General features: G+C 37.7%; 1 protein-coding gene and 1 long non-coding RNA gene across 3 annotated transcripts in view; one reads left to right on the top strand and one right to left on the bottom strand.

Annotated features, from left to right (window-relative positions):
- ANK3 (ankyrin 3) overlaps positions 1 to 13172 on the bottom strand; it is a 338327-nt gene that overhangs the window by 123420 nt on the left and 201735 nt on the right. For both annotated transcript variants that reach the window (XM_077770154.1, XM_077770152.1), the window contains exons 19-23: positions 8581 to 8679; positions 8393 to 8491; positions 7766 to 7861; positions 3628 to 3700; positions 3403 to 3465 (exon numbers count right to left, since the gene is read on the bottom strand). In XM_077770154.1, coding sequence (XP_077626280.1) covers positions 3403 to 3465; positions 3628 to 3700; positions 7766 to 7861; positions 8393 to 8491; positions 8581 to 8679 — 430 coding nt within the window. The remainder of the gene's footprint in view (positions 1 to 3402; positions 3466 to 3627; positions 3701 to 7765; positions 7862 to 8392; positions 8492 to 8580; positions 8680 to 13172) is intronic.
- The window catches only part of LOC144236503 (uncharacterized), a 173822-nt gene that overhangs the window by 14848 nt on the left and 145802 nt on the right, over positions 1 to 13172 (top strand). The window lies entirely within an intron of this gene.

Here is a 13172-nt window from a genome sequence, read left to right as displayed (position 1 = left end):
CAGCTCTGCCTGGATAAGTCTAGGTTAGAGGAGGCTGCTTGATCACCTTTCCTTCTATTCCTCTGCTGTGCTGATACTTCAGCCTTTATTCTACTCTGTAACTTGGCCCCATTGTTCCCCTATATCATTAACTGATAACATTGTGTAGATTTGTTTTCTCGATTTTTTAGTGTATGAAATTAATGCAAACATTCTTTTACCTATACTAATTTCTCATAGTGGACAAAAGAGAGAGGGGAAAGAGAAGGAGAAAGCAAAGAAGAAAAAGAAGGAGAAGGGCTAGAAAAACTACTCTTCACACAATTCCTTTAGTATTTACTCAATTTTTATAATATGGGATTAAAATTGTATTTTTCCATATTGCAAATTCATTCTCCTTTTTCTTGAGAAAAACTGGCAGTGAGTATCGCTTTTCATTTTTATTGCTTCTAAAAGCTGCTGATATCCTCAATAACATAGGATACCAGTGTGATGATCTCTTACTGATTTTAAAAAAGTATTCACAATACTCTTGTGGTTACATGGAAATAAACATTTGCCACTGTCTGTAAGGGCTTCCTGAAATGAGCAGCTCAGAATCCAACTCAAGTGTCAAAGCACTGGCAAGACTATAAGGCAAATGAGTCAGAAGTAAAAGCTATCATTAAAGTTGTAGGGGTCCTTTTAGAATTAAAATTTCAAAGTAATTTGTTTTGGGATTTGGAGTAATACAGAAATGCTAGTTTATTCAGCACAGAACGATGTAAATACATGATAAAGGCAGATATGGCTTATCAGAGCTCATGTAAGCAACATTTAGGAACATTAGCTAACAGTACTGTTACAGGAGTCAAATTAAGTGAGTATTATAATCTCAAAAATATCTTAATTTTTAAAATATTCATTCATTTTTGAGAGAAAGAGAGACAGACAGACAGATGGACAGACAGAGTGTGGGCAGGGGAGGGGCAGAGAGAGAGAGAGAGACAGACAGAGACAGAGACATAGAATTGAAACAGGTTCCAGGCTCTGAGCTGTCAGCACAGAGCCCCACGTGGGGTTTGAATTCACAAACCATGAGATTGTGACCTAAGCCGAAGTCTGACACTCAACTGACTGAGCCACCCAGGTGCCCCAACCTCAAAAACATCTTAATCTTCAATAATAGATTTTTAATATCATCCATGGACAAAGCAATGGTCCTGCATTACTCTGCTTTGATCAGAATATACTTGGAATGCTATAGTCTATTCTGGTCATCTCAATTTGAGATGGAAATTGAAACACTGAAATGTACATAGGAGACTGGCCATGACTGTGAGGGAGCAGTGGAAGGGGTGGTATTAGAGAAAAATAGACTAAGAAGAAATAGGAAACATGTTTTTTAAATATCACAAGGATTATCACATGGAAGAGGCAGATTTTGTTTTAAATAGTGCCAAATATATCAGAGTCTGAATCAATGAGTAGAAGCCTGAATCAATGAGAAGGATACTCAATAAAATGAAGAATTTTTAAAATCAGAGTTGTTGTCAATGGAAAATGCAGCCTGGGAATTAGGGAATTTCTGTCATTGAGGCTTCTGGGCAAAAGATCTCCTTTAAGAGGATTTTATAGAGGTGATCCCAATATAGAAGGTTATTGTTCAGATCAAGTGACCTTTTAGGAACCCCTTCCAACATTAAATTCTAAAATATTATGAAATCAAAAGTCATTTGATTCTCATAGCCTATGGACATACCCATACAGCAAGGGCCAAAGAGTTTAAAGGAAGATGAATAAAATGAGAATTGAAATTTGTTTATTAATTTCAAAATCTCAAGCTGAGATAAATGTATAAGAAATCACTGTCATTTGTAGTTAAGTGGCTAGATGAATTCTCTTCACATTAAAAGACTCGAAATTTCTCCTTTTATGGAAATTATCTGGTTATTCACATATATAAAGCTGTTATTTCGTCCATTCAAACTTGGCCTCTCATCAATGCAAGTATTGGGATATTTCATCAAAGCTAGTAAATTTTTAGGTCTGTGACTGTCATATTATATTTCATAAAATCTCATTTGAAAATGTACTTTTGACATGTTTTATGTGTGTACAGATCCATGTGAGAACATCACTTTCCTCTTATCTTTTGCACATAAGAAATTACTCCTAAGAAGACATTGAAATATAATGACAGTAAGGCATAATATTCTTAAAGTCCTAAAGATGATATAAATATACAATTGGTGATAGGACAGAGGTACACATGTAGCTAATGATTTAAACAAAAGGAAAGAAAAAATGAGTAAAAGCCTTTAACATTTATCAACATGACATTTACAAACAATGAGACATGGCCTTCCAGGTCCTAAATGACCACCAGAGCATTAGCTCCTCTAGGCTCGCAGCCCAGTGGCCACAGCGCACTTATAGTAGGCAGTCATAGTATGCTGAAAACGTTGAAGTTATTTAGGATTATGTAGGCTTTCCGCTATTTAGATTTTAAATTACATCTGTGCAACTCAAAGTTGAAACCAATAATTAAAATAGGGAAAATTACCTAACCGCAGAGAAAGACTAAGACCATTGAGTCTGCTCTATGAGAAAAATCTATAAGAGATGGTAAATACCGGGAGCAAGAAGACAGATGTAGTTTGGGAGAGTCAAATGTTGCAAGAAAAAAACATAAATATAATATAAATTCTACTGTAAGTACACATTTCTTTATTCCAGTAAAACTGTTGAGTTTGCCATCTTTATAATACTTATACCCTGTAAAAATGCTACTTTTCCAATGCAATTTTTAAGTTATCATTAATTAATATATCTGTATGTCATGAGCTGGTCAAATGTATTGATTTTTAAATAAGGCAGAAAACAAGTAGTTTCTTTTAAGCAAATGAAGTATGACTACCAGCATTTATATATTGATCTCTTTCATGAAATCAATATTGAAAATTTATATTTTGAAAGCAGTTTTCTTCAGGTTGGGTTTTCATTATTAGTTCCAAAGCTGCTTTTACTATGAAGCTTAGAGTAAACTTTAAAATGGGCATTTAATCCCTTACCTATAAGATACCTTTTCTCACTTATTTAAAAAAATATTTTAGGTCTAAACATTAATCAGATTTTTCTCTTCTAGATTTTCAAATGTAAACAATATAAATCAGGTTTCTGCTCAATAGAAACAAAAAGAAAGAAAACAATTCACATAATTAGTGACAACTGAATTTTCAAGTTGGAAAATGGGTTCAAGGAGAGGGGCTTCAAAGAGACAAAGACACTAATACCAAACGCACATCTTTTAAATGATATGTAAATTAATAATAATAAGCTAAGTGAAAAGTTAGTAACTCAAAGAAGTGTTACATTTCAAAGATAGGAAATGGAAGATAAAGCTGGTAGTTAAATTTTATCACAGTAAAAAGTCACAAATACCTTCTTCAACATCTGAGATATATTCGCCATCACTGAGCATTTCAGGGGCGTTGGCTTTACGAACTGCATGATTTAAGTGAACAATGTAAGTGTGTGAATAATGTATACTCTTTATATACACATGAAAACACATGAACATTTCTAAAAACATTTTTCCAATAAATGTTCTTCAGGAAACAAATACAAAGTCACACTTCATTATGAACGCAAAGGTGGTTTTCATACCTTCATCATCAGACATATCAAGGACTTCATTCATCGTTTCTGGAACATTCATTTTGTGCTTCTCTATGATAGTCTAGAAACAAACAAACAAAAAAGCAGCCACTTTAGTGTAAGCGGACTGAACATTTTAACGACACTATTTCTTTCTAAATTAATCAGTTGATTTATTACAGGACTTATGTGCTAACTATTTTGAGACTCACACATATAAAATGACATCAAAATTGTCCCTTAGCATTAAGGTCCTCACCATATACACACTGTTAGGAACAAATACAAAGTGAAAGAATTCTAGTGGCAAAACAAACTGGCTTAAAAGATTTAGGTCCATAATAAGGCTGTTCGAAGGAAAAGAGAAAAGAGATATTGCTTCTCCTCATCTATTGTTACACTTTTTCATGGTCTGATGAACCTACCACCTCATTCTACTAAAAGTCTTGGCTGAAGATAAGCCCCATGAACAGCAAGCATTGTGTCGTTATTGTACCATGCCAGCCGTTGATTTTTGTCTTGCCCTTCTATATGCACATTTTAATTCCTAACCTAAATACAAAACATTAAGATTGTATAAATTATGTAATGTGTGCAACTAAGCCTTGCAGAAAATATTTTAGAGGTAATGCATTTGCAAGATCATTTTAACCTCCACACAATTTTAAAGAACTGTATATTACAGAGCAAAGGGCTTAGTGAATATTTTACTTGCTCTTTGATGAGTTTTTACCTATATAGATTACATCTATCCAAAGCCACTGACAACATAACTTGTTAAAAAATATTAGTGACTTAATGTTTTAGTTGAAAAACAAGTCCTCTTTTTATTCAGAGCATATGAAAGTCTAATAGAACAAGGGAAGATGCTTAAATAAGGCAACTGGAAAAAAAGCAAGGCTGTTAAAACTATGGTACGTTTGTCACAATTACTGAACCAATACTCACATATTACTATTAATTAAACTCTAAATTTTATTCATATTTCCTTAGATTTTACCAAAAGTCTCTTTTCTGTCTGAGGACCTGGCAGGACATCACATTATCTTTAGCTGGTAGCTCCCCTTATGCTCCTATGGCTGTGACAGTTTCTCAGACTTTCCTGGCTTTTAATGACCTTCACAGTTTAGAAGTGAGCTGGTCAGGTATTTTGTAGAATGTCCCTCAACTGGGATTTGTCTCATGTTTTTCTCATGATTGGATTGGGTCACATGTTCTGGGAAGGAAGACCACAGAGGTAAAGTGCCAATTTCATCACATTATGTCAAGGGTACATACGACCAACACGATTTACCAGTGTTGGTACTGGGCATGCGCGCCTGGCTGAGGCAGTGCTTGTAAAGATATTCTGTTCCCCCTCCCCCTTCCCACACTGTTTTCTTTGGAGGGAAAACACTATGCTCAGCGACACTTAAGTTTAAGTCTCTTAACAGTTAAGAGAGTTATGTTTTACACCTTGCAGGAAAGTATTTTCATAAATTGTTTGAATTTTTTTTCCAGATTTGACACTTCTTCCCTATTTATTCAGTCATTTATCTACAGCAGTATCTATATTTATCTATATCAGTACCGACTCATGGATATTTACTTTATACTTTGGACTATACTCTGAGTCTGTCTGTCTGTCTGTCTGTCTCTCTCTCTCTTTGTATCTCTCTATCTGTCTTACATTGTTCCAGCTTTGGCCATTGGGAACTTTTTCAGTTGATTCCTGCATCCCTGTGACATAGCTCCATCATTGTGTATGTGTGTGTTTATTTACTTATTTGTGAGAGCAGACACTTCCTTATGCTTTGGCACCAGAAGACGTTCCAGACTCATCTTGTGTATTTGCTTCTCCAGATCTAGATTCAACCATTTCTCAAGAAGCCCTGAATCCCTTTACTACAGAATAGTATAGACACCAGTATCTGAGAGATAGGTGTGCTCTGTTCTTTGCTAATGAGAGAAACTGAATATTTTAAACAATGCAATTTAAATGCTTCATTCATCTTTTGAACGTCAGCTTCTACTGATGTTCAGTTTTCTGGGTCCTAAGACAGTTTCTACCCTGCCATGACGGTAATGTAATTAACTGAAGCCATCTTTCTTAGACTTGCCACATCATACATTGTGCTTGTAGGGAAGATGAATCTTTTCTTTAAGTTTTTTGAAAAAACAGATGTCTGCTTATGGAGCTGATGGCTGCTGGGGCCTAGCAACTGGCTCTGCAAAGACCCGTCGACAGTGGAGGCTGCCCTGTGTTTAGTGAGCTTGAGATCACAGACTCTACCCTGAGCTGTGTCAGTCCTCACCTGTGCCAGGTTATATGCATCTGCTAAGGCAGAGTTGACAAGGTTTGTGTCTCAGCTTGAGATAAAGTCTCAAATACCACAATGCTGGACTAAGTCTTAGGGACAACAATGGACTCTTTCCTAACCTATGGAAGCCTAATTCACTTCATTAGGCAAACTGGACTTTTCCTGTCAGTACGAGCCCTATCTTCTCTCTCTTGCAGAAATTACCAGTCAATTCAGCAGGTGATACTGAGAGCGATGGCCTGATTCTGATATTTGTTCTATCTTTCACTAGGAACCAGAGCCTTGAAACACTTTTCTTTCAGTAGATATCCTGAGGCTATAACTTTACTTACATTCTCCTGAAGCTACACCCAACATAGGGCTCGAACACTCAACCCAAGATGGAGAGTTACATGCTCTACTGACTGAGCCAGCCAGGTGCCCCTTCTGAAGCTTTTTTTGATATTAAAGAAACATTCTGAACTTTCCCAATGGGTGAGAAAGTTATTTACATTCGATAAATAAGATTTATATTTTTAACTATTACACACATTTCAATTCTCCAACACCGGAAAGGAAGTTCTATATACTTATTACAGTGACTTCAAATGTTTTATAGCATTATGACACTTAGCAGTTATTTAATACTTTGTCCTTCTCCCTCTTTTTGTCACACCCTACAGAGAGCTAGATGGAATATTTCCAAGATTAAGGTTACTAAACATTATTTGTTTAAACTCTTTTTTCAAGTATTTAATACCAGATTTTAAGATCATGAAATACTGAAGAGGTATAGAAAAGCAATATGTGGTAATTTATCTCTATACAAACTATATCTTAAAGTTAGAAATATGCCCTGTTTGCTAACCATTGCTCTAGTCCATTGAAGTTACTGCTTTCTCTTTTGCAAATTACATAATTTCTCTCTTGTGATCAGCAGGCTTAGTATTTTAGTTTGTAAAGCCTGCATATAACTCAGCCCGCAGGTTGCTGCAGAGATCCTCAACCCCGCGTTCTTTTACGTGAAGCACTGTGTATACAAACTGTTTGCAGATGCTAACTATGCCTTTCTTCACATCGAAAGGTGGATGAGACAAGGAGGCAGAGCTGATAATTCCCAATGTTCCAGAGTCCTAAATTTACATTGTACGGAGCCAATCTCAGGCATGTGTGTTGAGTCATTAAGTCAGGAATAACTCCAATAAGCCTGTGATATGGTGCAATATCTGCTCTTGATTCCAAAGTTACCAAATTCTGATGCAGTTCAAAGGCTCCAGATGGTGTTAATAAGAAATGACTTATCCCAGAGGCTGCAGCTTATAAAAACGTATCTGACGCAATAAGGCCTCCTGGTAAAGATTTATTTATAATTTTAATAAAACATCCTATTGTTTTTCCTATGAAAACTCTAATAGCTGACTGGAAGAGTAGTGAGGATGGTGGTAAAAATGGATCCTCTCCCTAATGTTTTATTTTTGCAACAATGTAAAAAGTGTTTTTACAATGATGGCAACGTATCCATTACCATTTATGAGTCATAACATTGTAAAGAACCAAGTTATCTTCAACTTCCCTACATTGCCAAAGAACAATGTGAAAATATTTCTGCCTTCACTTCATTAAAACTATTTTTACAGCAAAACAAATTAATACATACATTTAACTTTACATGGAGCAAAAAACTCTATAGGTCCTAATGCATATTTTAAAAAGGTATTTTTAATATTTAGTTTCTCAATATCTGAAACGAGAATGACAGCATTTGGTAACATGGAACTTAGTCTGTAAATAGGGCAAAGTAAGTTCCTGGAAAATCTACAGCCTGAAAGCTGGCACTGAGGGGACGAGGTCCCGAATCTGTTACTTACAGTCGTGGTCATGGTTTCCTCAGTCACTACTTTCAGGGTGTCGACCACTGAGATGTAGCCAAGCCTCCGGGCAATGGCGAGGGCAGTGTTCCCATTCTGGCCAGAGGGAAACGAGGACAAAGAATTAACAAATCATTCCCCGAGTCTCAGTGCCTGTGTGCGCCCACATGTTTCACCCATACTACATAGAAGGCGAGTGTCTCATTGGTCCCACCCACTGTCACACACAAAACACTATTTCATTAGAGACATACCTTGCACAAAACCCACCTAACCTGTTCCCACTCACACAGCAGAGACCCGGCTGCTACACACGGAACCCAAGAGGCTTTCTAATGTTCTAAATCATCAAGAAAACAAGCATGTTTTTTATTTTATATATGTATTTCCTATGAGATGGCAATGGACTTGTAGTTTTTAAGTGTGAAAAACTAATCACATCTCTCTCTCGACGGGTCACAATATAGCTATTGTCCTTTGCCCTGAATTCCACTGAATGCTCTGTTTATACCTATAAATGAAAGTAAAACAGCAGCATTGGTGCCCAGTGAAAAATGTAAGAAGATTCCAGCATCAAGGGTCATCTCCTTCCTCTTCCTTTAGCCTCCCTCTTCCCTTCCCCCTTACCACAGTGAGTTCATTGGGGGAAGCGTTGTTCTGAAGCAAGACATTTATTATATGCGTGTGTCCCTGCTGAGCTGCTTGATGTAACGGTGTATACCCATTCTGTAGAAGGAAGATGGAAGAAAGGACACTTACTTCCTTGGACACAGAAATCAATGACTTTGGTGGATACAAAGAAGAAAAGAGTTTACCTTTGTCTTGGCATTAACTTTTGCAGAATGCTGGAGCAGGAAATTAACAATCTTGATGTTTCCATAGTGGCAGCCCACATGGAGAGGTGTGTATCCCATCTGTAATTATATTTTTTAGAAAAGAAACCTCATAAGTATACTTTCAGTAACAGCTTTCCTAAATAGAAGCAAAAGTATTATTTAACCTGTCTTTTTGAGCTGGCAAAAAGTAAGTCCCCCGTATATATACATATATAACATGCCCTTAATATTTCTCAGTGCTAGTGTTAGGTATAAAAAATAGTACCAGGTCATATGTAAGTAGTTATGAACTTCCCAAAGGGCTCTCTCTTACATCAACTCAGTTTATTCTCACACCAACTTTTCAAGATAGAAAGCAAACATGGCACAGTCGGCAGTCTGGATGGAGTAATTCAGTGGCTTCATGGGGAGGGATAGGAAGAGTGTTCTGTGGACAGATGTGGACTGGGATTTACTGAGCACTCTATTCTCTAAAAGCATAAAATTGAGGTAGAAAAAAACAAGAAGTGGCTGAATGATAATGCCAGGCAGTGTATGAGTATCAGAATGCATGACAGAGATGGGAAGCACAGAACCACTAAAGTGGAAGAGACTGGTCTTCAGGAGGACTGAGACACATGAACTTGATCCAGGTGTATAAGCTGTAGCTCAAGTCTGCTGCCCAGCTAGCTAGAGTCCCATAATTTGAAAACAACTGATTTAGACAAAGCAATAAGTTGTTTCCCAAATTAATATCCTTTGACCGCTGAGGAACATAAGTCCTATCTATTAAAAATATATACTTTACATTTATATATGATTATATATGAATCATATATATGTGTGCATATAACTATTTTTTAAAATAAGGATGTCAGATATTTTTCTAGATGGCCGCATTGTAACAGCCACCACCATGCCATTTTTCAGTGCCCACAATTAATCTCTGTTTATGAGGACACTGGCAGCACCAGATGACCACAGGGAAAAGCACAGAGTTTTAAAAACATTTCTCAGTATGCACAGGAAGGGTGGGGGAAGATGGGAGTTCACGGTTTTAAGGGTCTGTATCTCATGTGCGATGCACTATTGTGTCTTTATGGTGACTCCATGCTACTGACCCAATGTCTGTATCCCCCCAAATTCATATGTTGAAACCCCAATCCCCAGCATGATGGTATTTGGAGATGCAGGCTTTGGGAGGTAATTAGGTCACAGGTAATTAGGTGGAGCCCTCAAAAATGGGATTAGTGCCCTTATAGGAAGAGGCAGGAGAGAGCTTGCCTCTTCTCTCTGCCCTCCATCACATGAGGATACAAGAAGGTATGAGATAGCCCTCTGCAAACCAGCAATAGATCCCTTACCAGATGAGGGATCTATTGGCACTTTAATCTTGGACTTCCCAACTGTCAGAACTGTGAGAAATGGAAGTTTGTCCACTCTACGGTATTCTTGTTATAGTGGCCCAAACTGACAAAGACATGCTGCAAATTGGTGTATTTGAATTTGAGAAGGGGAAGGCCAGGCCACGACTGACTGTGGAAGTTGAAGACATTTCACCAGGGATGTATTGCCCGAAAGAGCTTACTGTGGTCACATTCTGTCCCACAAACAACGCTGTCAGTGTTACCATACTGCCTGGACTCCCACTGATAAAGTTCACCATAACGACAGGTATAGATAGGAGACTGCTGAACCCCAAAGCTGTTCCGTGCAAGATAAAGAAGATCCTGTGTTGCTGACCAGAACTGTCATACCTACTTTGGAGTGTCTTTCTCTTTCTTCCTTTCTTTTTTAAGTTTATTTTTAAGAGAGACAGAGACAGAGAGAAGAGACTGAAAATCCCAAACAGGCTCCATGCCATCAGCGCACAGCCCAATGTGGGGCTTCAATTCACAAACTGTGAGATCATGACCTGAACCTAAATCAAGAGTCAAATGCTTGACTAAGCCACCCCGGTGCCCCTGCAGGCTTCTTTCTTGATGCTGAAGAACTCAAGATACTGCATTAGGAATAAGAATGCTGCTTAGTGTAGGAGGCATGGAAATAATTTTCTCCAATCAGTTCTTAGTACAATTAGCTGAACTGAAGTAACCCTTACTGGCGACTTTAGTGGTGAAGGATTTATTCCAAACTGAAAACATATATTTTAAAATATAAAATAGAAATATTTAAAAAATCTAAATATTAAGAAACTTTTCATGTTTTGAGTCAATATGCCTAAGCAATGATACAGCAGTTTCCAATGACTATTGTACTACATCTATTAATTAGAATTTTTAGGAAATTGAATCACTTCATTTAAGTTTATTTATTTTGAGAGCGAGAGCGAGAGAGTGCGCGCATGAGTGGGGGAAGGGCAGAGAGAGGGAGGGAGAAACATGGGGCTCAATCTTGCAAACTGAGATCATGACCTGAGCCAAAATCAGGAGTTGAATGCTTAACTGACTGAGCCACCCAGGTGCCCCGATTTTAAGTATTTTAATGTGCTATTTCTACTCACCCTCATAGCTTCTCATACTACTTCTATAAAACCCTAAGTCATTGTGATGGGCTATTAGGGCCTGTCTGATCTGGTCCCTCCTCTACACCACCTATGCATTAAATCTCTGAGCTTATTCCTCCCAATCTCTTCCTTGTTTGTTATACTCTAAGACATTGGTCTTCTCAGTGTTTCACAGCATTTAAGTAGTGTATTAAAAATACATGTGCATAGATGAGAAGATTTAGTTTGCATTTAGAGAGAACAAATTGGGTCTCTTCCATTCATTGAGTCAGAAAATTCCCACATTCAATGGTACCTTACATAAACATGCTCAGAGGGATGTGATTTGAGAAATTATTTCCAACTAGCGGCAATCAGTTCTGAAAAAAACTGACTACTCTGTCTGGAATAGCTAAGAAATAATCCTAGTTCAGCTAACTGAGCAGTCTTTGCCTCTTTTTTCCACTGTTGTCTATTTATCCCATCATTACAAGTGGTAATTAAGCCTTCTCCTTTAGGCAGTACTGAGAGGTTGTATTTATATATGAAGAGCAAACAGGTGCAGATGGAGATTCTGGTGTTTTGGACTCATGACACCATAGCACCTTATTTTATTGAGTAGTAGTTAGGTGCACCCACTCAAACATGGTTTGGGGGAGGGGAGTAGGAAACCCACACTTAACTCCCAGCCTCCTAAAATCTGTGGTTCTTTATCTACAAGTCCATCCTTGGCCTTCCTTGGACTTGGCATAGTCTTCCTCAGTGAACAGCTACGACTACTCCTTGATTTTATTTATTTCAGGTAAAAAAATTTTTTTTCAATTTTTATGTGTCGACTATGTGAAAGACTATTGTCACATATTATACTAAATAGTACTTGATAATATGGCAGATAAAGATCCATGGAAGACTGTAAGATATTTTCACAAATAGCTTTTTTAAAACATCATTGATCCTAGGTATTTGGTCTTCCATTCCTGAGAGACAGTGTGTGTGTGTATGTGTGTGTGTGTGTGTGTGTGTGTGTGTGAGAGGGAGGGAGGGGGGGGGAGAGCGGGAGGGAGAGAGAGAGAGAGAGAGAGAGAGAGAGAGAGAGAGAGAGAGAATCCCAAACAGGCTCTACACTTAACACAGATCCTGATGTGGGGCTTGATCCCATGATCCTGGGATCATGATCAGAGCCAAAATCAAGAGTTAGACACTCAAATGATAGCTATCGAGGTGTCCCGATACTTTTTTAAGTATTTCTTAAATTTCTCTCTTGTTCATCAATATCGCATCTGCGCCTAGGCAGAGGCCTCCTTTATTCTCCATCTAGACCTCAGCAACAGCCTTCAAATCCTCCTGCTCCAAACTCCTGTGACCTATGCAGTCTTTGCACCGTCTCTTAGGGTCTTTCTAAACCAGATGTCTGATCTTATCACTCTTCTGTTTAAAACCTTCCATGGCTTCCCAGTGCAAACAGGGTAAAAAGCTGAACTTACTTAGCCTGGCACATTACGACCCTCTCAAATCTTTGAAAATAATTTTTTTCATTATTTAAAGTTTTATTTTATTATTTATTATTTTTGAGAGAGAGAAAGAGAATGAATATGAACTGGGGAGGGACAGAGAGAGAGGGAGACACAGAATCTGAAGCAGGCTCCAGGCTCTGAGCTGTCAACACAGAGCTCAATGCGGGGCTTAAACTCATGAACCACAAGATCACGATCTGAGGCAAAGTCAGACGCTTAACCAACTGAGCCACACGGGCACCCCAAGCCCTCTGAAATCTTAATTTTCTAGTAGCATCTTGGGAAATGCCCCAGTTTTTTTCTCATGTTTCTGTGATATTGACCCAGTTATAGCTCCCTCCTACATTCCTCACCTTTATTAAATAATTCAGTTAATTCCAATAGTTTTGAAAATTATTTATTTATATATGGGGTCAAATTCAGGCTTTGTACTAATTACGTATGTGACTTTGTACAAGTAATTACTTGTGTGTACCTCAGTTTCCTCATCTGTAAAACAGGAAGAGGGATACTAATTTCACCCACCTCCTAGGGTAGTTGTATGGATTAAATCAATTAATAAAGGGTAAAGCACTTAATACCTAACACAGAGA

This window comes from Crocuta crocuta, unplaced genomic scaffold, assembly GCF_008692635.1.
Source record: "Crocuta crocuta isolate KB4526 unplaced genomic scaffold, BGI_CrCroc_1.0 scaffold46, whole genome shotgun sequence".
NCBI classification, from domain to species: domain Eukaryota; kingdom Metazoa; phylum Chordata; class Mammalia; order Carnivora; family Hyaenidae; genus Crocuta; species Crocuta crocuta.
The sequence above is the reverse complement of the archived record's forward strand: the minus strand, read 5'-3'. Positions and strand labels throughout refer to the sequence as shown.